Source organism: Aspergillus chevalieri, chromosome 5 (assembly GCF_016861735.1).
Source record: "Aspergillus chevalieri M1 DNA, chromosome 5, nearly complete sequence".
NCBI classification, from domain to species: domain Eukaryota; kingdom Fungi; phylum Ascomycota; class Eurotiomycetes; order Eurotiales; family Aspergillaceae; genus Aspergillus; species Aspergillus chevalieri.
In genome coordinates this window covers 2,843,833-2,868,335 of record NC_057366.1, presented here as the reverse complement: position 1 = coordinate 2,868,335, position 24,503 = coordinate 2,843,833, and the positions used below count along the sequence as shown (strand labels likewise).

Sequence of the window (24,503 nt, the reverse complement as noted above, 5' to 3'; positions counted from 1 at the left end):
TTATCACTTCCATTAAGAAAGGACTTGATATAAAGCAAGATCTGCGGCATCCAATCCTAGACATTAGACAGATACAAGTGACAGTCGTCTATACTAACTGGCCGAATTCCGCATACCGTTACTTGGGCTAAATCCGACATAATCGGAGTTAGGACTGATCTACGGACGGGCCATCCAGAGACAGCCAGGAATGCAGCTATAGTGCTATCTATATCACATCCTATCCAATGCATTCTTTGTTCGTGTTGATACGTCTGGGGCATAAGCGGAGTTAACGGGGTTTAGAACCCATGGGTAGCGCAATGTTTACTCCTACACTCGATTTCTATGACAGACTACAAGATGAATATGGAACAGAAATTGGTTTTCATCACTGGTATGACATAATATTCCCCGTGCATGATCTATTTGGTTCTGACGGGAGTACCCAGGCGCCAACCAAGGCATTGGTCTCGAAACATCCAAAAACCTCATCCTCTCCGGCAATTATCATGTTATCCTAGGCTCCCGTAATCCAGCCAAGGGAGCTAAATCCATCAAGGCCCTACGGGCCCTCCCTGATGTGAAAGGCACTGCCTCCTGGGTTCAGATAGATGTCACCGACGATAAATCTGTCGATGCAGCTGCTGCCCAGATAGCATCTCAGTATGGAAAGCTCGATATTCTAGTCAATAATGCCGGAATCATTTCCCTGGCCAGCCCACCAAGCCGCGAGGCACTCAGGCAAATCCTAGACGTTAATGTCGTCGGCGCCCTTAGCACAACCAAAGCCTTGCTGGACCTCCTCCGCAAGGCTCCTGAGAAGGGGCTTGTGTCCGTGAGCTCCAGCACTGGTTGCATCACGCATGCAGTGAATCCCAAGTCGCCTTACTATAGCCCCCTTGGAACTGAGTACCGCACGAGCAAGGCAGCTGTCAATATGCTGATGGTGATATACCAGGCAAGACTGAAAGATGATGGATTTAAGGTGCTAGGGGCGGATCGGGTTTGTGTGCTACGAATTTTACAGGGAAACCAGAGTCGCTGCGCAATAGAGGCGCTGCAGAGCCGGAGGATGGTGGCCGCAGAGTGGCGATTGTGGTCAAGGGAGAGAAGGATGCGGATGTTGGGAGGGTGCTGAGTGATTATGGTGTCTCCCCTTTTTGAACTTTATGCTACCCTAGGTGTACACCGTCTGGCTACCCACTGGCTACTCGCTATGAAATGCAATAATCCAAGCTGCCAGTATCCCCATAGTAAGCCCCTTGAGACCCAAGCTTCAAGACAAGCCTTCCAACATCGCCCATATTTCCAACCAATCCATCACCAACTTGCGGACATCATCTCCAAGTAGCTCCGGAGACTCTTGGCTATTTGCAACTTGTGCCTGTATGCACGGATCCTCGTCACTCACGCCGCGCATCATGCATAATGTCGGTATCCAGCTCCTAGTTGCGTCTGCTTTCGACATGAGCCGCTAATATGGTGGTTGGTAAAAAATCTAATCTGAACTATAACCAGCCTCTTGTTTCCACCACGTTGAATGAATGGTCCTAACTGAGCCCTAATAACAGCCGTGGAAAGGCTGAAGAAAAAGCATGCAAGGATCCAGGTTTGTCGTAATGTAGTACAATCAGTTGGATTGGGAAGAAAGTATCTCGGCATCACCTGGATATCCCTTGAATATAATGACAAGGGTTTTCGGCATCTACGAATAATTTACTTCCGTTCCCTTTCTCGTCTTCTTAGTGACACCAACCAGCGCATACCAGACAGAAAGCAAATCCCATATATCGCCCAATTCACTACTCTACCATTAATTTAATCAAACACACTAATCGGCTCGGAATTTTCGCGTGTAGAGAGCCATCTATGCTTTTCCCCAGCTTCTTCACGGAGTCTATCCAGCTCCATCTTATTGAATCTTCCTTGGCGTATTAACTCCCATATCCGGTCCAGCTCCACGCAGCTCCATCCGGCTCTGACAACTGCTGCTATTGCTGGGTCTCCGAGTTCCTTGTATTCGTGCCATGTTAGATGTTCGTAGAAACGACGACGACAAAAAATCACCACCAGATCGTCTGGTCCTTTTACGGCATCGACAAAAGCTATCTAGACTGCTGTTAGATTGATTACTTCACAATAGAGGAGCTTTCTGTCTTGCCTCATAATCTTGTGTTTGTCTGGTTATTGATCGTACCCGGCGTTTCATGTTATCATGGATGAAAGCCACGCTGTTGCGGAAACCCATGATTATACAAGAGCGAATGAGGATGCAAAGAATGCTCGATAAAGTTGGAACAAAACTTTTTTCAATGGATAGTACGTGTATGGTTTTTACTTATAAGCCACAGTGCGCCGATGATTTTAAATAACGTCTCCATTGCTCTTACAGAGAACACAGTACCCTATATCGCACCGTCGCGATTCAAATCCCATTCGAAGATGGTCCATGCAAGCACAGAGAGGTCGTGGATCTCCCGGCTGTCGATCATACGCATAAGGAGTCCTTTTTTATCATCGGTTCTGCTCATGCAATATCCTTGTATCGTACTACGCAATCGTCCCTTGCGGTTAACCGCGCTGAACTTGGTTGTGATAAGTGGATCTCGTGGTGACAGTAACCTCAACTCCAATTCTCATTCATTGAAGCGGCCTTCGTGCATTTCTCATGTGCCACTGCCAAGCTGTCACTCAGACACTGGTCAGGCGCCTGCGATGGAAGCCCCGTAAACCGGTGAATAGCATGAACATCGTGCTAATTCGGTATAGTTCAGAACAACTGGCCGCGCATAGTTCTTAGTTGTACCAGAAGCTGAGTTGCAGTGTCAATATGGAACCTATGTGCTTCAGTGCAGCCCAGTCTGAGTCATCTTTTTCCAGAGGCTTCGAGCGAACATCCAGTATGCGGCCAATGCTCACATGTTATAGGTGGTAAAAGTATGTTTAGTTTACAGCTCAAAATAAAGCTTGATATTCAGAGTATGATGGACGGAAGATAGTATGAAAACTGATTGGTGAAGAAAATCATACAATATCATGCTGTCATGTGACTGTTCAACCGGTTTGGGCAGTTTTCATACTGTCAGCAATTTGTCCTTCGTTCAAATACATGCGGTTTGCCAGCTTCTGCACCATCTCTATTGATTGCGAGCTTTCTACCGCCTGTCATGGATGACGCGGCTCGTCCAACCAAAGAAGACTTTGGGCGAATACCCCACGACAGCTATAACCAATGTCATTTTATTTCAGAGACGCGAATGCTTCACTCTACTCCCATCTTGTTGCCTTGATATAAAACAAATTGTACGGAGAGCGCCATCTTTTCTCGGATCAAACTTGCTTCCCGAAGAAATCAGAGTCGGGCCCATCTGCATTGAAAGAAATTAGGGAATGAGCCACATGGCCTACTAGCTAGCGAACAGTCGGCCTGGGGGGTATCTGGTAAACGTTGCCGTCTCGATCCAAAACAATGTCCTTGAATATGCTTCCTGCTGTTCTCAATCCGGTGACAGTGCGGGTATCTGATTCAGCCCCTCTGGTGAATTGGCCCGGGGTTGAAGGTCTCACGGGATTCGATGAAGGCATTTATTTGACGGTCCTGTTTCTCGCATGGCGTATATCCTTTCTGCACGGTAGCAGGAATCATTAGTACATTCCCCAGAACATCGGTGCACGAAAACCTATAACAACAGGGGCTGTCGGTCTTCTTTGGGGCACGACCCGCAACAGAAAATTGAGCTCAATCTAGGAAGCAATATTAGTGCTGAAGAAGCAAGTTGGTGGAATGCTCTGCTATCTCCTGCTGGGGGATGGGAAGCCACAACAGAATATAACCAGAGAACATACTTGTCGCCTTGGTCTACGCAACTCTAGATACAGTACGCATTAGCCTTATAAAACCTTTTCCATTCGAGAAATCTAAGCCACCATCATCCAATATGGCGCTGGAGTACCTGACCAGATTCTGCTCCCATCACCGTCTTTACGGTCAATGCTTCGCTGCTCTGGCCGCTGCACTCTATATCCCTTTCATTAACGGCAAGCCGGTCACGCTTCCTCTTCCGAAACTAGTCTTGCGAGCTCAAACAGCCTCGCCCCCTTGAAGATGTACGAGTTTCAGGCCTAGTAACAGATCACAGTCAGGTGCTAAATTACTACATGACGTTGAGTTGCAATACATGGGGCGTGCGGTCTTTGCTATGCAGCACATTCTTCAATATGGAAGTTGAATGCAATCTCGTCAGCGCTTGGATCAACCCTGCAATTGCAACAATAGTTCCACTGGTTAAAGAAGAAAACTTTACTATGCTCATGAAGATTTTGGCCAGTCGAAGTCCAAAGCTATCTAGCCTATGGCTCGGGGCGATGCTTGTGGGAATGACTAAACCTATATTAAAATACGCTAATTGGACTGATAACACTTGAGCTCAACGCAGTCCGCTTGGACTGGAATTGAACAGTCATTCATTACCGGGAAACCAAGTACCAGTGATGGGATCACCATTTGGAGGGAGGGTGATCGCTTACTATTCATGACTAGCCATGAGGAGCACACTAGATTGCCAATCCACACGTGGAAGCTCTTCGGGAAAGCACGACTACTTGTTACGGAGTTCCAAGTACAAATACATTCTTCTTGCAGCGCCATTTCCTGAACTATCAGTATTAGGGTTGCGATCTAAAAAATGGCGGAATGCTGAAAGACGCGGGCATGACCCCTGCATCTGGAAAAACTATTCCAACTACGCACAGATGGAACGATGCTCACCAAGCACACTGTAGCTTTTCCGTCAGTTATACAGTCCGCCACACAAGGGATATTCAGCTGGCTACGATCAACAGGATACCCAGCAAACGAAAAGCCATTGTACTAACACTCGTGAACCTTGAGAACTCTGATGGCGAAGACGAAGATTATTCCAAATTCGATACTGCTGAAGGGACCGCCTCTGACATTCGTCGATGATTGGCTTGAAAGTGTAATATATTGATGGTCAAGTGCCCTACTGTCCCAGTGAATTTTCCACGTTGAGGCGAGAAGACTTCGATATATAGGCTCCGACGAGAGAAATAACATAAACCAACGTTTGTACTGCATTCAAAAAGCGATTCCTGAACATATGTACTGGTATAAACACATAGAACATCATATCAAAAGATACAAGAAAGTCAATCATAAACCTCATAATCATCAAGCGGGAGTTTCATCCATAAGCATAAGTCGTCACTGCTTATCCAGATTCGTAAGTCATCACTGACGGATAAAGCCGCATCTACATGTTGCAGGCAAGGTTGTTAACATTGGGGCCACCGCAGTGTTGCCCGTCCGCGCACTGTAAAGAACACTATAGTTAGCCTGATGCTCTGATAGAAGCTGACTCGACAGAGTTAGAAATGCCACATACAGTGCCAACGTAGCAGTCACTATATAGCGTTAGTAAAGGAAAAACTGATATTCATTGTTCTCAGTGCACTTACTAGTCCTTGCCATCGACCCGGCACTTGGAGCCAGCGCATTCCTGCAGGGTATTAGCTTTAATGAGATGAGTTAGGTGGTCTACGTCTTCGAACATACGGAGACAATGTTAAATCTGGTTTCGAGGGTGCTGAACCCCACGGCGGCAGGAGCAGGCGCAGGCAAAGAATAGACAACACTGGCCATGAAGAGAACGGCAAGGCTGGTGAACTGCATTGTGTAGACTGTTGAGTGTTTTGGTAAGAGGAATAAGAATAATTGAGAACTGTGCTTGGAGTCTGAAAACTGATGAGGATGCCACTGAGAATGTAGGCCTCAACAGCGAGACATTGGGGGGGGGGGTTCTTATAGCATTCGAGATGAGTTATTATCATGAATCAATCTCTATGCTTACGGTGCGTCCTTTAGAGAGGATCCCTTTCCTTTCCGAATTTGGAATACTACGTGTTCCCCGACCCTCATTGCACTCGTATGATGCCTGATTGCATGCAAGTAGCGATGCTGAGCCATCTTACCAACGCCATCATCGTGTTGATTCATATACATAGGCAACAACAGTCGAATCCCGAATTGGCCAGACTCATGATTTGCCATGTAGCGTAGCAAATGATTTTGTATACAGCACCGATGTGTGTGCACATACCAAATGTGAGGATACGCGGCGTTCATATCAAGCATCCGGCTCGATCTCTAGCCGCTATCAATAGAAAAGAAACCTCCGAGCTTGTCCGCAGGGCCGGGAGGAACACTACTCGATTAGGTGCAGATATTATGTGAGATGAAATGTCAGCCTGGAAAATACGAGAAACCCCAAAGAATCCAGTGCCAATCCTGACAGCAATCAGCCGACTAATTCTCAATTGAGGCTGTATTCCGGAAGATTTTGCTGACCTTGGTGCCCGAAAGAACTGCCTCTGAGCATCATGAGTGGCTGATAAGGGTTAGTATGACATGTCAAGACGAATGGGGAAATGATCTTTTGTCGATCATCACCCATTCAGGTAACTCTTAGGGCACTGTCTGCATTTCGCCCCCAGAGCCATACACATGGACTACGGCGATGAATGACACATTATCACTACAAGACCCAGTATTTGAGGCTCTATGTGGAGGATTTCTGGGTCTTGTAAGTTCCTTGGCTCCGATTTGCGTAGCATAGTACCCCATTTGTGGTCAGAAATTGCCGGGCAGATTTCTGAGCGAAGTAGTCTTGGAGGGCCAATGATTCGCCCATAGAATCTCGTATTCTCTGATTGTTGGATTCTACTAGATAATACTTCGAGTTATCAGTTCAAGGATCTCTGGCCAATGAACAAACCAAGGTTGAAAGTAGGTATATACTATACGATTAGTGCACAAGTGCATATGGCGCAAACTACCACGTTTTGAAACGCATATCAAAATCGATTATCTTTCTGGGAGATCACAGTTCGAAATCTATAGTTATTGTTTTTTTTTTTTTCTTGCCAATCAGTCAATTGACTAAGCTTTTCCCCGCAGGCAGTTTCCCCGACCTGCAACGCCAAACGATGACATAAGTACCGTGCAGCTGTTCATACCCGTTTGGTATACATTTCAGTCCATGCTTCTACGGTTATGCTTCTCAGCAATGTACATATTAACAGAAAAATGTCACTATCGGGTATTTGGATTCCAAATTTGTAGACTTCGATACCCGGATCCGTCCGGATATAGTGGATTATGCATGTCATCGCTTATGGTTTCTTGTCGCAGCGCCGCAGCAAAGCCTAAAGAGAACATGCGGTTAATATGCAGCCAATGACTCAGTCTGTCATTGTTTTCGGGCCAACTCATTTTACCCCGACCATCATCTAACCAATTTTAGCCCAATGTCGCTGAGTGAGAATAAGAACAAGAGGAGTGTTCCGTTGGAATTGCAGTGTCCGTTGTTCCTAATTGAACTGTGTTACTCTATGACTTATCCGTAACAAACTGGTAAGTAATTTGATGAATAACACAGCCCATACAGTGCTAAATGCTCCGGAAGATAATAAAGCTTTAAATGAGGGGCTGACTGCGGCAACTGCAAGGTAATACATCTACCGTAACATCGGACCTCAAGTCAACAAAGAAACAACTTTTGTAGACCATGCTCTCAGCGCAGGATAATATGCATGGCCCCTCTCAGAGCCTGAAAATCCCTCACACCTCTGGAGGCGAGGCATTCTTGATCGACAATATCAACATCGGTCCTTTGTTCGACTAGCATCGCACCAGCATACACGAGCAATTTTGATAACACGAGAAGCATCGAATATCCTCAATTGCGCGTATGCGTGGAGTTTTGGAAACAAGCTGTCTCGGGTTGGGCTTTATGGAATCACCAAGGTGCTCAAAGCGAGTCGAACATGAGAAGTTCTCATATCTATAAACCCCTCGAGGTCTCGCAGCAACATTTCCAATCAATCTACTTCTGCAAGTGCTCTTTTCCAAGAATCTCAATTTGAATCCTCTCAATCAACCAAAATGCGTGCCACTACCATTGTCTTTGCTTTCATGGCCAGCGTTGCCCTCGCTGGACCCGCAAGTTGCCCAGTCAAGGCTCGCCAGATGGAGGGTGTATGTTCTGAGACATTCTCATCCTGCCTATTTGTTGAGCTAAAGCTAATATGATTTTCTATCAGGTCTGAAAACGGTAGCAATTGCAACGTTGATGGTCTTAGCTGGTAAGTTCCAACCCGTGACTCGATCAATTTATACCATAATAACAATGCTTGTACAGGAATTGCAGCACCGGTAAAGTATGTGTTTCTTCTTGAAATGCTTATGTGGCAATACATGAGCCCGCAAACTAATATTTAATACAGTGCACTGCTCAAAGCGGCGCTGGTGACGGCACGCCCTGCGGTGGCCGCGACTACGAGAGCATCAGCTGCCCCGGTACTGGCTAGATACACTCGAGATGTCCCCCTCTATAAATGGAGGTACGACTATGACGCAATTATTTATGCGATTTATGTTGGAGGACGTTACGATGCAATGGTTTACGACGTTAAAGATGTTTGATTTCATGGTCCATATATTTCCAGTACAGAGTGTTTGCGTAGCAAAAACTCGACTTTTTCGACTTGAACCATATTTTATTTGATTTTGCATGGATCACGAAGTCATTCATAGTCGATCTAGGACGTTTTTCGATGATCTTGGGGGAGCGATAAACATCATGAGTTCTCGAACATACTTACCAGAAGCTTTATATACCGCCATCAAACGCAAATTTACGTATTAGTGCCGGAAAGCTCTCGATGTGTATAATAGTTGGACTTTGCTGTTCAGATTAACAGGTACTGTCTTGAGATATTCTAGTCTATCTTATAGACCTAGATCTCTCAGACGTCTAACGTTCCCATGCTATGAGACAGAGCCGGGGAATTAATCAATCAATGAAAAGAGGAGACGGAAAAAGGGCCATAAATCAACTGAAACGGGGATAGAGCAATGAAAACAAGGACGATACGATTCGCGACCCCATGATCTTCGGATGATATTTTCAGTCAAACACGATGCCTAGAGCAGCATCAGGGACCAACACCGTAGTATGTACCCCATATCGATAAATGAATGAGGATGGGTATCTAAAACCGCCCACGCATTAGATTTCCAGCCCTTGAAAGCTACCAAGGTTTGCGATTACGTTCAGTCGGAGTAGATGCTTTAGAAACCTGAGCAACAGGATGGTTCGGCGGGTAGGAAATTGCTTACTCTGTAGCTCCGATTGCCAGCAAAAATGTTTCGGTGCATCGCATCAGAGAAGCCCGAATCTCTACGTTTATTGGCAGCTCGCAATAGTACTATTCGGATCTTAGGGTGCAGTAAAAGAAATGTATCGCGACTTGCCCCCAAGGCAAGTAGGCTCTTTCCTCCACCAAGTTCGTCCTGGATTCCGGGAAGATACCAGTGCCGGAAACTCTCGTGGGAGCACTCATCCAAGGGCATCACCATCTCAATATCTTTTACAGCCAGTCTAACACCTACCATTCCCGAATAGATCTGGCGAGAAGCCCCGGGTTCGGACAAATAGATCTTCCAATAATGGATGTGGGATTTGGAGGATCGCATTTACGTGCCTTTTCTCAACTTGGTACCAAATATGCGGACGTTTCAGTAAATTTCAGCGGTTTCAATTACCCTGGGCTTAATACCCACCGGCGCAAGGAAGCAGACACATTTCTTACCTCGATCAAGCAACCATTTCCGTTAATTGTACTGGAGTCCGGTTGGAGTGAGTGGCTGCATGAGACCCAACAAGCGGTATAATTCGTAATCGTTTTGATCACAGACGAGTACTCAGACCATGACATTCTATATGCCAGAATAGCATTGTCCAGTGAAACAGTATCTTCCAGTTAATCCGCTCTCAAAGATATCACCACCAACAAGGAAAATGTGAGACTTGATTCTGATATCCAAGCCACCCACACCAAACCTGAACCCCAACTTCATGAGAAGAATGACCGAGACATCACTCAATGATCTGTCTCGGTGCGGAATCACACCAGTGTCCCTCCACAACAACATTATCCTTAGGATGCATGTGCCAACGAAGCGCAGAAAATTCCAGCCACAGGGGATATCAGACTTATTCCATTGTCACGGAGACTTGCGAAATGATATGACAGGCTAGATTTGGTCCCGTGTGTCAGAATCCCGGTCAACATTAGCTTTATTCGGAAGGTGGGCGAAAAGTGGCTGTCGAAATTGCGGAATCCTCCATCAAGTGCCTTCTTTATTCGAGGATCATAGCTAGCATGGCCAGGATGAGGCAATATTAAAGGCAATATTCCAGTGTCATCCACCTCTTCCAGGACTATTTCTCACACAATGTCAACCTTGAACTTCCCCCGACCCAAGCGCCAATCGCTTGGATCCCGATACAGGCCCCTTTCACAGACCTCCCAGTTTCTTCTTCATAAGCTAGGTGGCTCTTCAAGGCCACTTCCCCAAGGCTATGCTAATCCATCACCTCGTATCGGAACCGTCGATGAGGACTGTATCCTGTACAACGGACTTTCCGACCCGATGGAAGTCGACTATTCGCGTGACAGACACTCGATTGACAGCACCAGAAACAACTATTCAAAGCGCGGCTCGCTATATATGGCGAACTCTGATATCGACACCCAGTCCATCAGCAGCAAGGGATCAATCACAAGTGATATGTCTGTCGAAAGTAACAGTGAGGCTGAACTCCCAGTGTGCTTGACTCCGGGAAGGCTTTCGCTCGTGCCGCATCCCTCTAATGTTCATATGGGGATCCAGGATCTCATGCAAGGAGTGAACCGGAACTGCGACAGTTACATCGAAGACAGTGGTATCAATATCGCACCTGCTCCTTTAAGGCCTAGGAAGCGTCAGAATAACAAGAAGTGTTCCCACGACAAGACCAATCGCGCCTTGAACCAAGCTGAAACGCATTTCGACTATTCCGATACCGATGCCCATGCCCATGATAGGCGCGCGCAATCGACCGTCGAATACGAAATCGAACAGCATCTAGCCCAGCTGGAGCATCAAACCGCGGAGCTCAGGGAGATTTTGACTGCCTGCGAAGCCAAACTCTCGCAAATGACCCAACAGCTCGCACAGTCAACACCAGAGAAGCGAGCTGTGTCCTTCGAACCGAAGGCTGCTGAATATAGAGCGCTCCTAGTCCAAGATAGTCAGTTTCCGTTGGTTGGTTATAGAAACGAAAGCCGTCGTCATGGAGAGCCTTATATGGATTTTTTGCATGTCGACTTTGCGAATGCTGAGCAGGTCAATCTCCTGTCCCATTTGAATACTGCGGGAACGATGGCGCAGCGGCGCAGGGGTCGATTACCGCGAGCTTGGGCTGTCTGACTGGATTAGACTAAGGTTAAAAACTGTCTGTTGATATTTATCTGCTTTCTTTCCTTTGTAGGAATTTGCTGGCGTTGTTTGCTTTCTGCTTTGCTTTTTATATAAGAAAAGAGATATATACATCTCCTATGCATTTACCAGAATAGACTATTTCTTTATCACTTTAACTCCACATTAAATTATCAACTCCATCCGTGGACCCATCCATATCATAAGCATAACGGAAACTGTAGTGCATGCTTAATTAACTCTGACCTGACCCATGCAAATCATATTACAAATCACAAAGTATTACAACGAGCCCCGCTCATGCAAAAAGAACTCAAGTCTTCTCGGATCATAGATCATTGAGCACCCAGCCCCTTGTTCTCCCCAAGAGTCTTCGGGTCATGACCACCCTTTCCATCCTGGTGGCCGGCACTGCCCTGGCCGCTAAGCGGGTTGGCAGCGGTACCAGTGCCCTTGGCGCCTTCGGGGAATTCGGCGACCTTGTTTACGCGGTTGAGGTCGGTATTCTGGATGTTTGTTAGTTGTGGTTCATGGAGGATGGCGGAGGAAGGACGTACGCCAGAGGTTCCGTGGGCCTTGGTTTCGCCCGCTTCAATGGGGTTATCGCTCTGGGCAGGGGCGTTGGCGTATTCGGATCCGCGAGGCATGGTGTATTTAAATTGAGTTAGATTGGTAGGGGTAGAGGTAGAATTAGTCTGAAGTACATAGTTAGCGCTGGCCAATAAAGGTTCGAGGAGTTCAGACGTACCTTAGGAAATATGTCTTCTAGACAAGAGAGATGCAATTGAGAATTGAATTATCGTTGAAGATGAAGAAGAAGGATCTCAATGAGAAAGTGCAGCTACTAAATAACCACGATCTGGATCTGATGATAGCATCGATCGGTTGCATTCCTGGTTTCCTGACAGCATCATGAAGTCATGGTGGAGCATCCGGGCAGGGGAATGACTTCAGCGTAAGGCACGCTTGCGGCTTCAGTGAGAATCAGGGAAATCATGTTGGCAGTGGAGTATCCTGGGAGACGAATTATCTTGAGCGATTGTTCAAGTTATGCGATGTACAAGGAGGATGATGCTCGTGTGCTTGTGTTCTAGATCTGGAGGCAAATTGAGCAAATGAAGCAAACCGGTGGGACAAATAGTGCAAACATGCTGCTTTCCGAAAAGAGTAATCCCCTCTATGGTACAACATTGTTTGCAACTCTAACCTGAGGATAAGTGAAATATTAACAGCCAGTTGTCCCCTGCCCCTATAAAACCCTATCCAATGGCTCGAGAGTAGCCTCCCATTCATCACCCGAGAATAATCAACCAATCCATCCCAAACACCACCATGTCTACCATGAACGCCATCGTCATATCCACCCCAGGCCCTCCCAACGTCCTCAAACTCCTCCAAAGACCAACCCCCCAACCCCGCGCAAACGAAGTCCTAATCCGCATCCGCGCCTTTGGCCTCAACCGCTCGGAAATGTTCACCCGCCAGGGCCACTCCCCCGTCCAATTTCCGCGCATCCTGGGTATCGAAGCCGTTGGCACCATTGCAGCCACAGCCCCGGGTCTCGAAAGCCGGTTTCCGAAAGGAGCTTCTGTAGCTACGGCTATGGGCGGGATGGGGAGGGCCTTTGATGGGGGGTATGCGGAGTATGCTTGTATTCCAGCGAAGCAGGTGAGGGTTCTACCGAGGACGAGTCTGGGTTGGGAGGTGCTTGGCGCACTGCCAGAGATGTTGCAGACGGCGTGGGGATCGTTGATGTGGGCGTTGGAATTGAAGAAGGGGGAGAGGCTGTTGGTTCGGGGCGGGACATCGAGTGTTGGACTTGCGGCGGCGGCGATTGCGAAGGCTCATGGGGCTATTGTTGGGGCGACGACGAGGAAGAAGGAGAGAGAAAGTATGCTCAGAGAGAACGGGGCCGATGAGGTCTGGATTGATGACGGGGCGATTGAAGAGCAGATACGGCAGGCGTCGTCAACGTCTTCCTCGGCGGGGTTGTATGATAAGGTGCTCGAGCTGGTTGGAACTGTTACGCTGGCGGATTCGTTGAAGTGTTCGAGGAAGGGAGGTACTGTCTGTATGGCTGGGATTGTGGGGAATGAATGGTCTTTGAAGGACATGAGCCCGATGGAATTGATTCCGTCTGAGACGAAGCTTACAGTTTATGGGGGTGGGGATGAGCAGTTTATGAAGATGCCTTTGGATGATTTGGTTAAACTGGTGGAATTTGGGAAGCTGAAGGTTAAGATCGGGCGTGTGTTTACAATGGAGGAGATTGTGGAGGCTCATCGATGCATGGAGAATGATGAGGCACAGGGGAAGATTGTAGTTATTCCGTGATACATATAGGGTAGGACTCTATATACTGATAGCAAGCATAATCTTTGAAAACCACTCAAACGTGCGCAATAAATCTTTGAATTATGTAAAATATGTCCTAGATAACTCGGGCAAACAGCAGCCCCTGTACAAACGTTGAATTATCAGGATTGGTTGCTCGTCCCTGATTTTGAACCATCCTCGCTCTTCTTGAGTGAGTTTGAACCCTCCCTAGTTGAGCCCGATTCGACGTTCTTCGCTTGAACCAGTTCCAAGAGACGCTTTCCCAGTTCTCCAGATCCTTCGATCTTGTCCATCTTTGTCTGGAAGTACTCTGCGTCGCGTTGCATTCTGCGTTCATTAGCATGGGTTACGTGTTTGAGGAAAAGAGAATATTTACCGTTGCTTCCCAGCCTCCGTCCGCACATTCGTCTCCCCATACGCCTTCGTCCACTGATCACGGTAACTCCTGAAGACGGGATCCATGATCATCGTAACAGTAATATCGGGGAGATGCTTGCTCAGCACACGATGAAGTGTGGCGGTTTCCTTGGTTAAAGTCTCCATATATGAATTCGCACCGCTGGACGCAGAATCAGCATCCCAGTCGATCTTCTTCATCGCGTTGACGTGTACGTTAGAGCGAGCGCTCATAATGTCGACTAGTTTTTCATGGATGCCGGACTGGTGGTCTTGGTATAGTCGCTTCACTTTGTCGAATTCGCCCATTAATGGGCTGGACGGTGCTTGGCGGCGGACAAACTCTCGGATGTATGGAACCAGGGCAATGATGAAGCTTAGAGATTGAGATGAGAGGGCGAGGTGCTTGGTCGTAATGTTCTTCAATCCCGCGCTTCGGGTTGCTCCCGCGCCCAGAATTAGCTGCGAGGAACGCGAGTTGAAGAGCTTGAGCGACTCCAGCAGACCAGATGCGACGTCCTGGATCATGCTGGGGATGTTTGCTATGAGGAATTGGAAGCTCTCGATGCTTCGCATCATCGCGATGGCGGAGTCTGACAAGATGTATTTCTGTTCGTCGATGAGGGCGCTCCGCGCCTTTTCCTTGCCAGAGCCATTTACAGGTGCTGTGCTGTTCTCTGGCGTATCGTTCGCCTTAGCCGATAGCCAGATCTTCGATGCATGTGTCCAAGTCTCAATATCCTTGGTACTTGCATCAAGAATCCGACTGAGGGCTGCGTTTTCAGCATCACCAAAGTCTTTAGCATCCCATCGGTCCGCATCCATCACCTCGACAAGACTATGTCGCTGGTTCTCACCGAACCGTGTGACGTAGTCCCGGATCTGGTTGCCCACAACGGTTTTCAAAGTAGTACCGCTTCTCCCGGAAATTGCCTCGCATTCATCGGCAAATAGCCTGTTCAACGTGAAGTATTTCACGAAGTCTTCCTTGGCAAGCTGAGAGGTCTGTTCGGTCCGGACTTTCAGAACCTTGGTTATCTGTGACTGGGCGATGTCCACAGCTTGTCCCAGGAGACTAGACATGTCTAGAACCTGTAAGATTTCATCCTGCGCGACTATTGTCGGTCGTCTACTACGGCTCTCCGACCGTCGCGGATCAGGGCTTGGAGACCGGGACTTGGATTCAGATGGATTGTCCAAACCACTGGCGATGTCAAGGAGAATCTTGACTTGGACGCTTAATCTTCGCAAAGATTCACTGACGTTGGTATAAACTCGGCTCAGCATGCTGTAAGAATCTTCCGCATCCATTGCACGGAGGTTGCGTGCGAGAATCGACGACTTCTCTTGCTGGCTAAGTGATGATGACCTTGCCGTAGATACAGAGATTGCTGACTCGGCATCATCATCGCTGGAACTGGGCATCTGCTTGCGGATCAGGGCTTTCATCTCTCGGAGAACAGCGGTCTTGAATGAAGTGGTCGCAGGAGTGGTATGATGAGTGCGTGCGAGTCCCGTAAGCTGAGACAGTAACTTGGATCGGAACTTATCATCAAAGGACATATAGGCCGGTGATATTGTAGAATCAGAACGCTGTGCTCCGCGTTGTCGCTGGAAAGAGGAACCCCATCGTCGCAAAGTTGAATCAAGCGGCACTTTGTCCACATGTTGTCTTAGATCCGCAAGGAGTTCGCTTAAGAATCTGCTCTCGTATCCCCCACCAATCCTAGTCCTCAATCGCGCAAGGTCGTCAGATGCGCCCTCTAGAGCTTTGATCCCCCGCAAATCGATTCTTCTCTTCCGCTCTGGCGAAGCATCATCTTCGCTAGGACGTCCATCAGCATGCTCACCGGCCATTAACCTCTCAATCTCTTCAAGGCCATAAGCAGCCTGCTCGATTTCACCGCTCTCCACAAGCTGGTCACACCGAGAAACGGACTCGACCACGTCGCAAAGTTGGGACACGGCGTCAGCAAGCATTCGAACGTTTTCCCTTCGACGCCGCAGGTTGACGATTTTTAGCCCCCCTAATGCCATTTCCCGGTCAATCTTTTGAAGGTCCTTCCGCAAGGTTTGTATCCGTTTCACTGAATCGGCTGCTTCAGAGTGTAGTTCACGCAGAGACCCTAGGGCTGAAAAGAAAGATTTGGACGCTGTAGATATAGACGAAATGAGGTGTAGTTCCACTGTATCCATGTACCATGACAGTTTCTCCTGCAGAATGGCATTCGTAGCAAGCGCCTTTCTACCAGTTGGTGCGGGCTCTCCAGCCCCATTTGAAGGAGGCCTAATTATGTCCGATTTCTCCGACACCACATCGAATATCCGGGGGTTCTCGAGATGAAATTCTTCCTCAAAGTATAACGGCGGAATCGTCGAAAGCGGCGTAATTCCCTGACCACGGCTTAGTCCACCAGAAGACCGTCTTCTACCTCTAGCATCATATGGCGAACTGGCACGTGAGCTAATAGACAATGTCGACGGTCGTCGTTCCTGCGATCTGGACCCGAGTCTATCGAAGTCGTCCAGTTTCTGAGGACCCTTGCCTCCTCGCGCGAGTTGTGATTCTTCTCCGGCGCTTTCCTTGGCCTGCTGGAATACATCGTACAATGACCCCACCTGGGACACATACGGTTGAAACGCTTTCGATTCGACATGGGGTATGTTCGTCAATGTCACCGGGGGAATATCGCGGGACGACGGGGGTTTATATCCGGTAGACGACACCGCGGTATGAGGAAGTAGTCCCGTGCGGACAATCGGAGGTTGAAGCAGGGTGGAAATCGCTAAACCAGTATTAGTACAGTCCCCTCTCCCTAACAGCCAAAACACAACGCACCATTCTGCCCTGATTCCGCAATTGACCCATGACGTTGTGACGAGTCCAGAGCTCCTCCAATGCTCACAACCGAACTTGCAGTCGACCCTCTCCTTAGGGGGGTGTTTCGCTGAGGCGGGAACCGGGGCGAATCCAACGGATTGGCGGACTGTTGGGACAACGACGGCGTCGACGTACCCGAGCCAAGGCTGTCAATCGACTTGCGCGGACTCGCGGTGGACATTTCGTTTGTGCGAAAAGGCCGGATCCAACGGCTAGCGTACCTGATCGTGCTGAACTGCTACCTGATCATGACAGAGGACAGCTGTTCCTGTTGGGAGCCGCGGTATCGCAGCGCTGTCGTCAATGAGCCTTTCACGGCAACGTAATCGCGATCGGTAACTCGGAATTCAGGAATGAAGGCGTATTGGTCTCGAACGCAGGTGAAACGTCGTCCACCAAAACCGCCCGCATGCGGTTCGCTGTTAGGAAACACATGACAGCTCACCCCGATCGGGAAATGCGCCCACTCCGCAGCCACGGCACCTAGGCCAAATCAGGAACTTGGGAATATCCTTCTTCCGGTGCCTGTGTCAATTGTCAGGCATAAAATATTATGTGCCTGACAAAAGAAACCACTTAACGCGTGTCCGTGACGCGACGCGTTCCCCGCGGTCCAGCAAAAAAGATATTATCCGCGACTCCTTGCGGCGTTGATAGTTTACAGCATCCACAACCATCACTACACCTGCTTCATAATAATTCGGTTTCTTTCGACGTCTACGGCATGGATAGACGCACTCCCTATACCTTGAGCGTGCTACCGCCCAGTGAGGAGGTTGGCGAAGACTCTCGCACCCACATTCAAGCCCGACTGCGGGAGTTTGTGCTGGAATTCCAGCTGGACAACGCCTTTATTTACCGGTACGGACTCGGAATGAATGAGATATAGACGAGGTCAAGGGTGAGGAGAGACTGATGAGATATACAGAGACCAGCTTCGACAGAATGCCTTGGTGAAGCAATACTACTGCGACATTGATATCGCACACTTGATTTCGTATAACGAAGAGCTGGCCCACAAACTCACGACGGAGCCCGCAGACATCATCCCTCTGGTATGAGAGCTATTGACGGACTTATTCTCGGTGGAAGACTGCTGACACGATTCGTCCATAGTTCGAAGGAGCCCTCAAGCAGTGCACACAACGGATTGTGTTCCCGTCCCAAAGAGACATTGTCCTCCCGTCGCATCAACTGCTCTTGCACTCGTCCGCAACACACATCTCGATCCGTGATCTCAATGCCACCAACATTTCTCATCTTGTCCGTATTCCCGGTATCGTCATCGGAGCCTCGACTATTTCGTCGAAAGCAACAATCGTCCACATCCGGTGCAAGAACTGTGACCATGCCGAAAATATTCCAGTTGATGGCGGATTCTCCGGCCTCTCGCTACCCAGAACCTGTGGTCGTAAACAACAACCTGGGGACGAACCAGGAGACAGATGTCCGTTGGATCCTTATGTGGTTGCACACGAGAAGTGTCAATTCGTCGACCAACAGGTTCTTAAACTCCAAGAAGCTCCCGACCAAGTCCCTGTCGGAGAACTCCCCAGGCATGTGCTCATCTCTGCGGATCGCTACCTGGCCAACCGGGTTGTGCCAGGATCTCGTTGCTCAGTGATGGGTATTTTCTCGATCTACCAAGCCAAGGGCGGCAAGAAAGACGCCGCAGTTGCCATTCGCAACCCATACCTCCGTGCCGTTGGTATCAGCAGCGATTTAGATCACACTGCGAAGGGCAGTGCTGTTTTTTCGGAAGAAGAAGAGCAGGAGTTTTTGGAATTGAGCCGTCGACCGGATCTGTACGACGCCTTGGCCCGGAGTGTCGCTCCCTCGATTTACGGTAACCTGGATATCAAAAAGTCTATTGTTTGTTTGCTTATGGGCGGTTCGAAGAAGATTCTCCCTGATGGAATGAGACTTCGTGGAGATATCAACGTCATGCTTCTTGGTGACCCCGGTACCGCCAAGTCTCAATTGCTGAAGTTTACCGAAAAGGTATCGCCAATTTCCATCTATACTTCCGGTAAGGGTTCGTCTGCGGCTGGTTTGACCGCGTCGGTGCAACGAGATGCCGCCACACGCGAGTTCTACCTCGAAGGAGGTGCAATGGTCCTGGCAGATGGTGGTGTCGTCTGTATTGATGAGTTCGACAAGATGAGGGACGAGGACCGAGTCGCTATCCACGAAGCTATGGAACAGCAGACCATTTCCATCGCCAAGGCAGGTATCACCACTATCCTCAACTCGAGAACGTCCGTCCTGGCCGCCGCAAACCCTATCTTCGGTCGATACGACGATCTGAAAACACCCGGCGAGAATATTGACTTCCAAACCACCATCCTGTCTCGTTTCGATATGATCTTCATTGTCCGGGATGACCACGACCGCAGACGTGATGAAAACATTGCACGCCACGTAATGGGTGTGCACATGCACGGTAGAGGTATGGAGGAACAGGCTGAGGCTGAAATCCCGTTGGACACTATGAAGAGATACATCAGCTATTGCAAAACGTGAGTACCACTCTTACTTTTCCAAGGAAAGACCATCACTAACAATCTTGAAGTCGATGTGCCCCTCGCCTTTCCCCCGAAGCCGCAGAAAAACTGTCCTCCCACTTTGTCTCCATCCGCAAGCAAGTCCACCGTGCCGAACTCGACGCCAATGCTCGTTCTCAAATCCCTATCACCGTCCGTCAGCTTGAAGCCATCGTCCGTATCTCCGAGTCCCTCGCAAAGCTGCAACTATCGCCAGTCGCCACCGAAGCCCACGTTGACGAGGCCATCCGGCTCTTCCTGGCGTCGACCATGGATGCTATCACGCAGGGTGAGGGACAGGGTAGCAAGGAGATGATGGAGGAAGTTGGCAAGATTGAAGACGAGCTCAAGCGCCGTCTGCCTATTGGCTGGAGTACCAGCTTGGCTACTCTGCGCCGTGAATTTGTCGACGGGAGAGGATATACCGAGCAAGCTTTGAACAGAGCGATAGTGGTCCTCCAGCGGAGAGATACCTTACAGATTCGGTCTGGAGGGTCGCAGGTTTACCGACATGGTGTTTAGTGTTCTTTTTCTCTTCTTTTTCGTTGTTTTTGCTCCATTTCGACGAGGTGATGCTTACATATACCGTGAATGCGTTATGTTCACTTTTTATACATGTTGAGATAAGAGGGTTAAGTTTGGGTACAGCGGGACTGGACTGGTGTATGGCGTGTTTATGGGAACATTGAGTATATTATCTATTTTCATGATTGGAAACAATTCGAGCATATACAAGCTACCTAGCCCCATTGATTACAAGACCTGTGGTAGTATATAACGACTACTTCATTGAGATAGGTTCGATTGTGATCTGCTTCTTACTAGACATTAGCTGGTAGCAACCCGATTTAATCGTTAACTGTTCATATATCTTTACCTGAGCATACTAGCGGCATTTGGGTCAAACTTTTGGTCTTCTCATTCACTACTTTCTTGCTCCATTTTATATTCACCTAAACCAGAGCGACTGAGCCATTGTCTGTGCCTCAATTTTAGTAATTTTGACCAACCACTATTCAGCCCTCTTTTGTACGTTTAATCCTTCGTTGTGGCACGATAGTGCTAGCCTTCTTTCTAATCAAACTCCGATAACTAAGTTATGCTCTCCTTTAGAACCAGGTCGAATGCCAAACGACAAGCCAGACTCATGCCAATCCGTCAACAATCTTCGTCGTCGTCGAGATGCTGAATAGCTGTTATGAGGTTTCATCCCTACTTTGGGTAGCCAAGAAGATCAGGCACACGACAAACTTACTGACCATGCGTCCACAGTTGACATAAATGGACCAATGTCCCTCAATCTCTCATTAGTGAACTGGTTGGATTTGCATTTGGTGAATGCATCACAATACGTTCAAACATTTCGTGTGACCTGCTACCACAAGCCGGGAGTTTCTAATTTAACCGCGGATGCGCTTTCCTATCTGCAAGCAAAGGACAGAGTCTTTTCACAAAAGCCTAATCTTGACGCATCAAATACTTATGCTTATTGCAATACAATCACAATGGACTACAACTCAGTTGTCTGAGGCCTCCAAATCAAAGCTGAAAGAAGGGTATACGAAAGTGAATTAGATGTGTGCTTGATAAAGTTGACGGCGAGGTCGTTAAAGGGAACAAAAAGGAACCAAGGTATAAACTTCAATCTCGAACTCCACTACCGCGCCGGCACTGTCTGACTCTGGCTGTAGCACTAGCACTGACATCGGTTCCGCTTCAGAATTGGCTCTGGCGCGAGTGCAACCTCTCCTCCTGATATTTTGACGCTCTCGGTATTCGCCTGTGTTTTCATTTCCTCTTTATCCCAGCATGAGTTGGGACGGCTCATCGAAGACCGATGCGCGTCCCGAGAAACACGCTCGACAATGCGGGAAAAGGGCCCGTCGAGCGGCACATCAGACTTCTCAGAAATATCCAGGCACATGAGAAGGGATATCCTCTGAGATATCAAATTTACCAGGTTGATGCCCGGGAGGAATGGAGAACCCTTATCACCCTGACGATCATCTCGACTATTATGACAGGACGCTTTCACCCCCCGCGTAGTCGATATAAATCCCTGAATGAATTTGGTTTAATGGAACTTGCGAGGAGGGCTTTGAACCATTTGCCTTTGCGCGCGATGGTGACGGTAATGCCTATGGGGGATAACCGAGGCCGTATGATGAGGTGGTTACTTGTATTATGCTAAGGGCATATATGTTGACGCCGTCGGTTGTTGAAGACCGGCGAGTTCATTCTTGGAAAGAAAGCTTCCTATACGGACTTCCATTCTCACCTGCATCTGATATTGAGAAGAGGTTGGCAAGGTTGCACACGGCGATGAACCTGCATTTTATTATGCAGAAGATCATCCCATGGAGTCTCCTCATTATCAAGTCTAACGGAAGTTTTAATCCACCTATTCGAGCTCTTTGCCAAATTGCTAGAAGCGGTTTGGGCCGGCGATACTAGCAGTCCCATTCTTAGAACCCAATGTCGGAGCGCATCCCAGCAACGCAATTTGTTGTATATGGCGGCAATATCCTAGCTGGTATAGAGTGCCGAATACAGATCGTGTGCAATAAATGTCCAAAATTATAGAGCAAACTGAATACTGTGGATTGTCATTTGCCTATGGTGCCTCAATCTTCCGGGTGACGGTTAGTATAGTGAATATAGCCAGGGATCAACAGTCGATATTCTTCATCTTTTCACGTTCTATAGCAATGGATGTATGACAAGCATTTAGTACTGAACTTCTCAGAGTACGTACAGGAGTAGATAATTGTCATAATTGGGCGTCACATCATAGAACTGTTGTACAGTTTGCTTCTATATTTGCCCTCATTTATCTCCCCTGTAGTCTCTCTTCTATAAATCTCGTCTTCCCTCCCATCAAGAATCCAATCCAATCACCATCATCTTCCTCACCTTATTCTCACTCAAAAAGCTTTCCACCGCAACCACCGCATCAAATTACCATCATGGAAGAGCTAATCAATAAGCTCCCTCATATTCAAGAGTTCACCCAAAAGTTCAACAAGTCAAGCCAACATCATCTAGAGTCACTCAAGGCCAGACTTTTGATCTTGAGCACCTGCCTGCCCACCAAGAAAGCTGCCATCTCATACGGTGGCAATATCCTCGCTGATATCGAATGCATCCAAACGATGCAAACCATCGACAAGCGGCAGGCTAAAGCCCTCGAAGCAAGATTCAGAGACCTCTACGAACTGCCTTTTGACTCCCATGCACTCATTGTCAAATCACCGAAAGATTTGATCAGCTCATGCAACATCCTCGCGACTACGAAGATCCTGGCTCCTTGGGCGGAGAACAAGGAAGCTGTTGGATATCAAAAGCAGTTGAAAGACTTTGTTCAGGGATGGTTGTTGTATGAGAAGCAGGGGACTGGGATAGATTATTTGAAAGCCTCCAGATTGGAGCATGCGAGACATTGGTATATTGAAACTATGAAGGATGGCTTTTATGCTAAGAATTTGTGGGATGGGTTTGGGCTTGGGCTGTTGTCGGACTAGACTAGATGAAGGATGGCTATGATTTTTAGGATCCGTGTGACTAAAATAGAGTTGATGCTATCTGGTAAGTATTTAGATAGGTAATAAATTAAGCGTTTACCGCGGGTTTACTATGCTTTCTGAAGAGTTGTAGTTGTCGAGGTAAACTAGGGCACGGCGGCAATTCTTTGTGCCGGGTTGTGGTTGAGTGTAACATTGTCGCTTATTAAATTAGACAACCATAATCTTAGAAGCAAACATTCGAAATGCTATACAGATTGTTTGTTATACAGTCCCAATTATTGGAGTCTTCGTTTGGGTAATACATATAAGAAGCTTGCCATGTGCTTGTTTTGATGCACTGGGACATTAAGTGTAGTACTAGAAGTACTAACAGCATGGGTATACGCTGGAACCACATATATCACTGTTGTACAGGCTTCCTGTATGTTTGCCTCGCTTATTATTGCTGCATTCTTTGTTCTATATATTTCGACTCTCCGCCGCTTAAAACTGTCATCACCAATCTATCCCCGGTTCAATCTGCCAACTTCATTATTCAACCATTAACCATTCAACATGGCTCTCAGATCTATTAGCTTTGCTCATCATACCAGCTTTCCAAAGAGCGAGGAAGACTATCAAGCCCGACGAAAAGAGTACATCAGAAACTCTCTGTTAAGAAAAGCCAATCTCAACAAAGTCCTCCAAGTAGCCGACCAATCAGAAAAGAACCGCGAAGGAATGGTCCAACTCAGAAGAACCATCCTAGATACCGACCTATCAGTGGTCCAAAACACGGTCACCTACGCCGGCAACATCGTACGAGACATCGAGTGCATCGAACAGGCACAGAACGATGTTGATACGCATGTAGATGCGTGGAAGTCTACATTTCGGAAGCTGTACAGGGTGTCTTTTGACGACCGGGAGGATGTTTTGAAGGCACCGCAGGCTTTGGTCGATACGTGCAATATGCTCTGGACTTCGAAGGTGGTGTATCCTTGGGCAGAGCATGATGAGGTTGCCCGGTATTGTGTCACGTTGGATGAGCTTATCTTTGGGTGGGAGGTTGCAAGGAGGGAGGAAAGGGGTGATGAGTATTGGGATATGGAGCATGTTGTTTCTACGTTTAACGATGTGAAAGCGTGGTATGAGTATGGGGTTTATGGGATTCCGGAGTGAACTGGGAATCGGATCATGCGGACCAATTGTATTTCTGTTACACTTTCGGGATGAGAACTAATATTCAAAATAATATATCGCTTGATCACTGGTACAGTTGTAATTGTAGCTGTACTCCGGAGTAGTCCGAGATAGGGCTGGTCAAGCACCGACGTAAGCCGAGGCCCCACCGAACTTGAACCCCACGCGTGACAGCATCGTCACTTCCACCACCATCATCTCAACTAACTAGCTTGCGAAATCGCTAGTCCTTACTCTTTATATATCTCTACACTTCCACACTGAATTGACACACATTACGATACTACGATTGTACCGCAACCACCACAACCACA

At 47.9% G+C, this 24,503-nt stretch overlaps 10 protein-coding genes across 10 annotated transcripts; 7 read left to right on the top strand and 3 right to left on the bottom strand.

Moving 5' to 3' along the window:
• Positions 1 to 342: 342 nt before the first annotated feature.
• Positions 343 to 1,120, top strand: ACHE_51006A (uncharacterized protein; the record flags this gene model as incomplete). Its single annotated transcript, XM_043280785.1, has 2 exons — positions 343 to 376; positions 432 to 1,120. The coding sequence occupies 2 exons, from the start codon at positions 343 to 345 to the stop codon at positions 1,118 to 1,120; spliced, it is 723 nt and encodes a 240-aa protein (XP_043138330.1).
• A 4,135-nt stretch (positions 1,121 to 5,255) lies between these two features.
• ACHE_51005S (uncharacterized protein) lies at positions 5,256 to 5,674 on the bottom strand (the record flags this gene model as incomplete). Its single annotated transcript, XM_043280784.1, has 4 exons — positions 5,256 to 5,315; positions 5,388 to 5,406; positions 5,461 to 5,501; positions 5,558 to 5,674. The coding sequence occupies 4 exons, from the start codon at positions 5,672 to 5,674 to the stop codon at positions 5,256 to 5,258; spliced, it is 237 nt and encodes a 78-aa protein (XP_043138329.1).
• Positions 5,675 to 7,945: 2,271 nt separating this feature from the next.
• ACHE_51004A (uncharacterized protein) lies at positions 7,946 to 8,485 on the top strand (the record flags this gene model as incomplete). The annotated part of the gene is made up of 4 exons (XM_043280783.1): positions 7,946 to 8,036; positions 8,104 to 8,145; positions 8,202 to 8,220; positions 8,287 to 8,485. The coding sequence occupies 4 exons, from the start codon at positions 7,946 to 7,948 to the stop codon at positions 8,483 to 8,485; spliced, it is 351 nt and encodes a 116-aa protein (XP_043138328.1).
• Positions 8,486 to 10,300: 1,815 nt separating this feature from the next.
• On the top strand, positions 10,301 to 11,317 carry ACHE_51003A (uncharacterized protein; the record flags this gene model as incomplete). Its single annotated transcript, XM_043280782.1, has 1 exon — positions 10,301 to 11,317. One exon carries the CDS (start codon positions 10,301 to 10,303, stop codon positions 11,315 to 11,317), a length of 1,017 nt encoding a protein of 338 aa, XP_043138327.1.
• Positions 11,318 to 11,661: 344 nt separating this feature from the next.
• On the bottom strand, positions 11,662 to 11,973 carry ACHE_51002S (uncharacterized protein; the record flags this gene model as incomplete). The annotated part of the gene is made up of 2 exons (XM_043280781.1): positions 11,662 to 11,832; positions 11,884 to 11,973. 2 exons carry the CDS (start codon positions 11,971 to 11,973, stop codon positions 11,662 to 11,664), a joined length of 261 nt encoding a protein of 86 aa, XP_043138326.1.
• A 685-nt stretch (positions 11,974 to 12,658) lies between these two features.
• ACHE_51001A (zinc-binding alcohol dehydrogenase family protein) lies at positions 12,659 to 13,660 on the top strand (the record flags this gene model as incomplete). Its single annotated transcript, XM_043280780.1, has 1 exon — positions 12,659 to 13,660. One exon carries the CDS (start codon positions 12,659 to 12,661, stop codon positions 13,658 to 13,660), a length of 1,002 nt encoding a protein of 333 aa, XP_043138325.1.
• A 143-nt stretch (positions 13,661 to 13,803) lies between these two features.
• ACHE_51000S (uncharacterized protein) lies at positions 13,804 to 17,121 on the bottom strand (the record flags this gene model as incomplete). Its single annotated transcript, XM_043280779.1, has 3 exons — positions 13,804 to 13,990; positions 14,040 to 16,845; positions 16,899 to 17,121. 3 exons carry the CDS (start codon positions 17,119 to 17,121, stop codon positions 13,804 to 13,806), a joined length of 3,216 nt encoding a protein of 1,071 aa, XP_043138324.1.
• A 543-nt stretch (positions 17,122 to 17,664) lies between these two features.
• MCM5 (MCM DNA helicase complex subunit MCM5) lies at positions 17,665 to 20,005 on the top strand (the record flags this gene model as incomplete). The annotated part of the gene is made up of 4 exons (XM_043280778.1): positions 17,665 to 17,801; positions 17,869 to 17,995; positions 18,057 to 19,459; positions 19,513 to 20,005. The coding sequence occupies 4 exons, from the start codon at positions 17,665 to 17,667 to the stop codon at positions 20,003 to 20,005; spliced, it is 2,160 nt and encodes a 719-aa protein (XP_043138323.1).
• Positions 20,006 to 22,449: 2,444 nt separating this feature from the next.
• On the top strand, positions 22,450 to 23,004 carry ACHE_50998A (uncharacterized protein; the record flags this gene model as incomplete). The annotated part of the gene is made up of 1 exon (XM_043280777.1): positions 22,450 to 23,004. The coding sequence occupies one exon, from the start codon at positions 22,450 to 22,452 to the stop codon at positions 23,002 to 23,004; it is 555 nt and encodes a 184-aa protein (XP_043138322.1).
• A 558-nt stretch (positions 23,005 to 23,562) lies between these two features.
• ACHE_50997A (uncharacterized protein) lies at positions 23,563 to 24,168 on the top strand (the record flags this gene model as incomplete). Its single annotated transcript, XM_043280776.1, has 1 exon — positions 23,563 to 24,168. The coding sequence occupies one exon, from the start codon at positions 23,563 to 23,565 to the stop codon at positions 24,166 to 24,168; it is 606 nt and encodes a 201-aa protein (XP_043138321.1).
• Between the last annotated feature and the right edge of the window lie 335 nt (positions 24,169 to 24,503).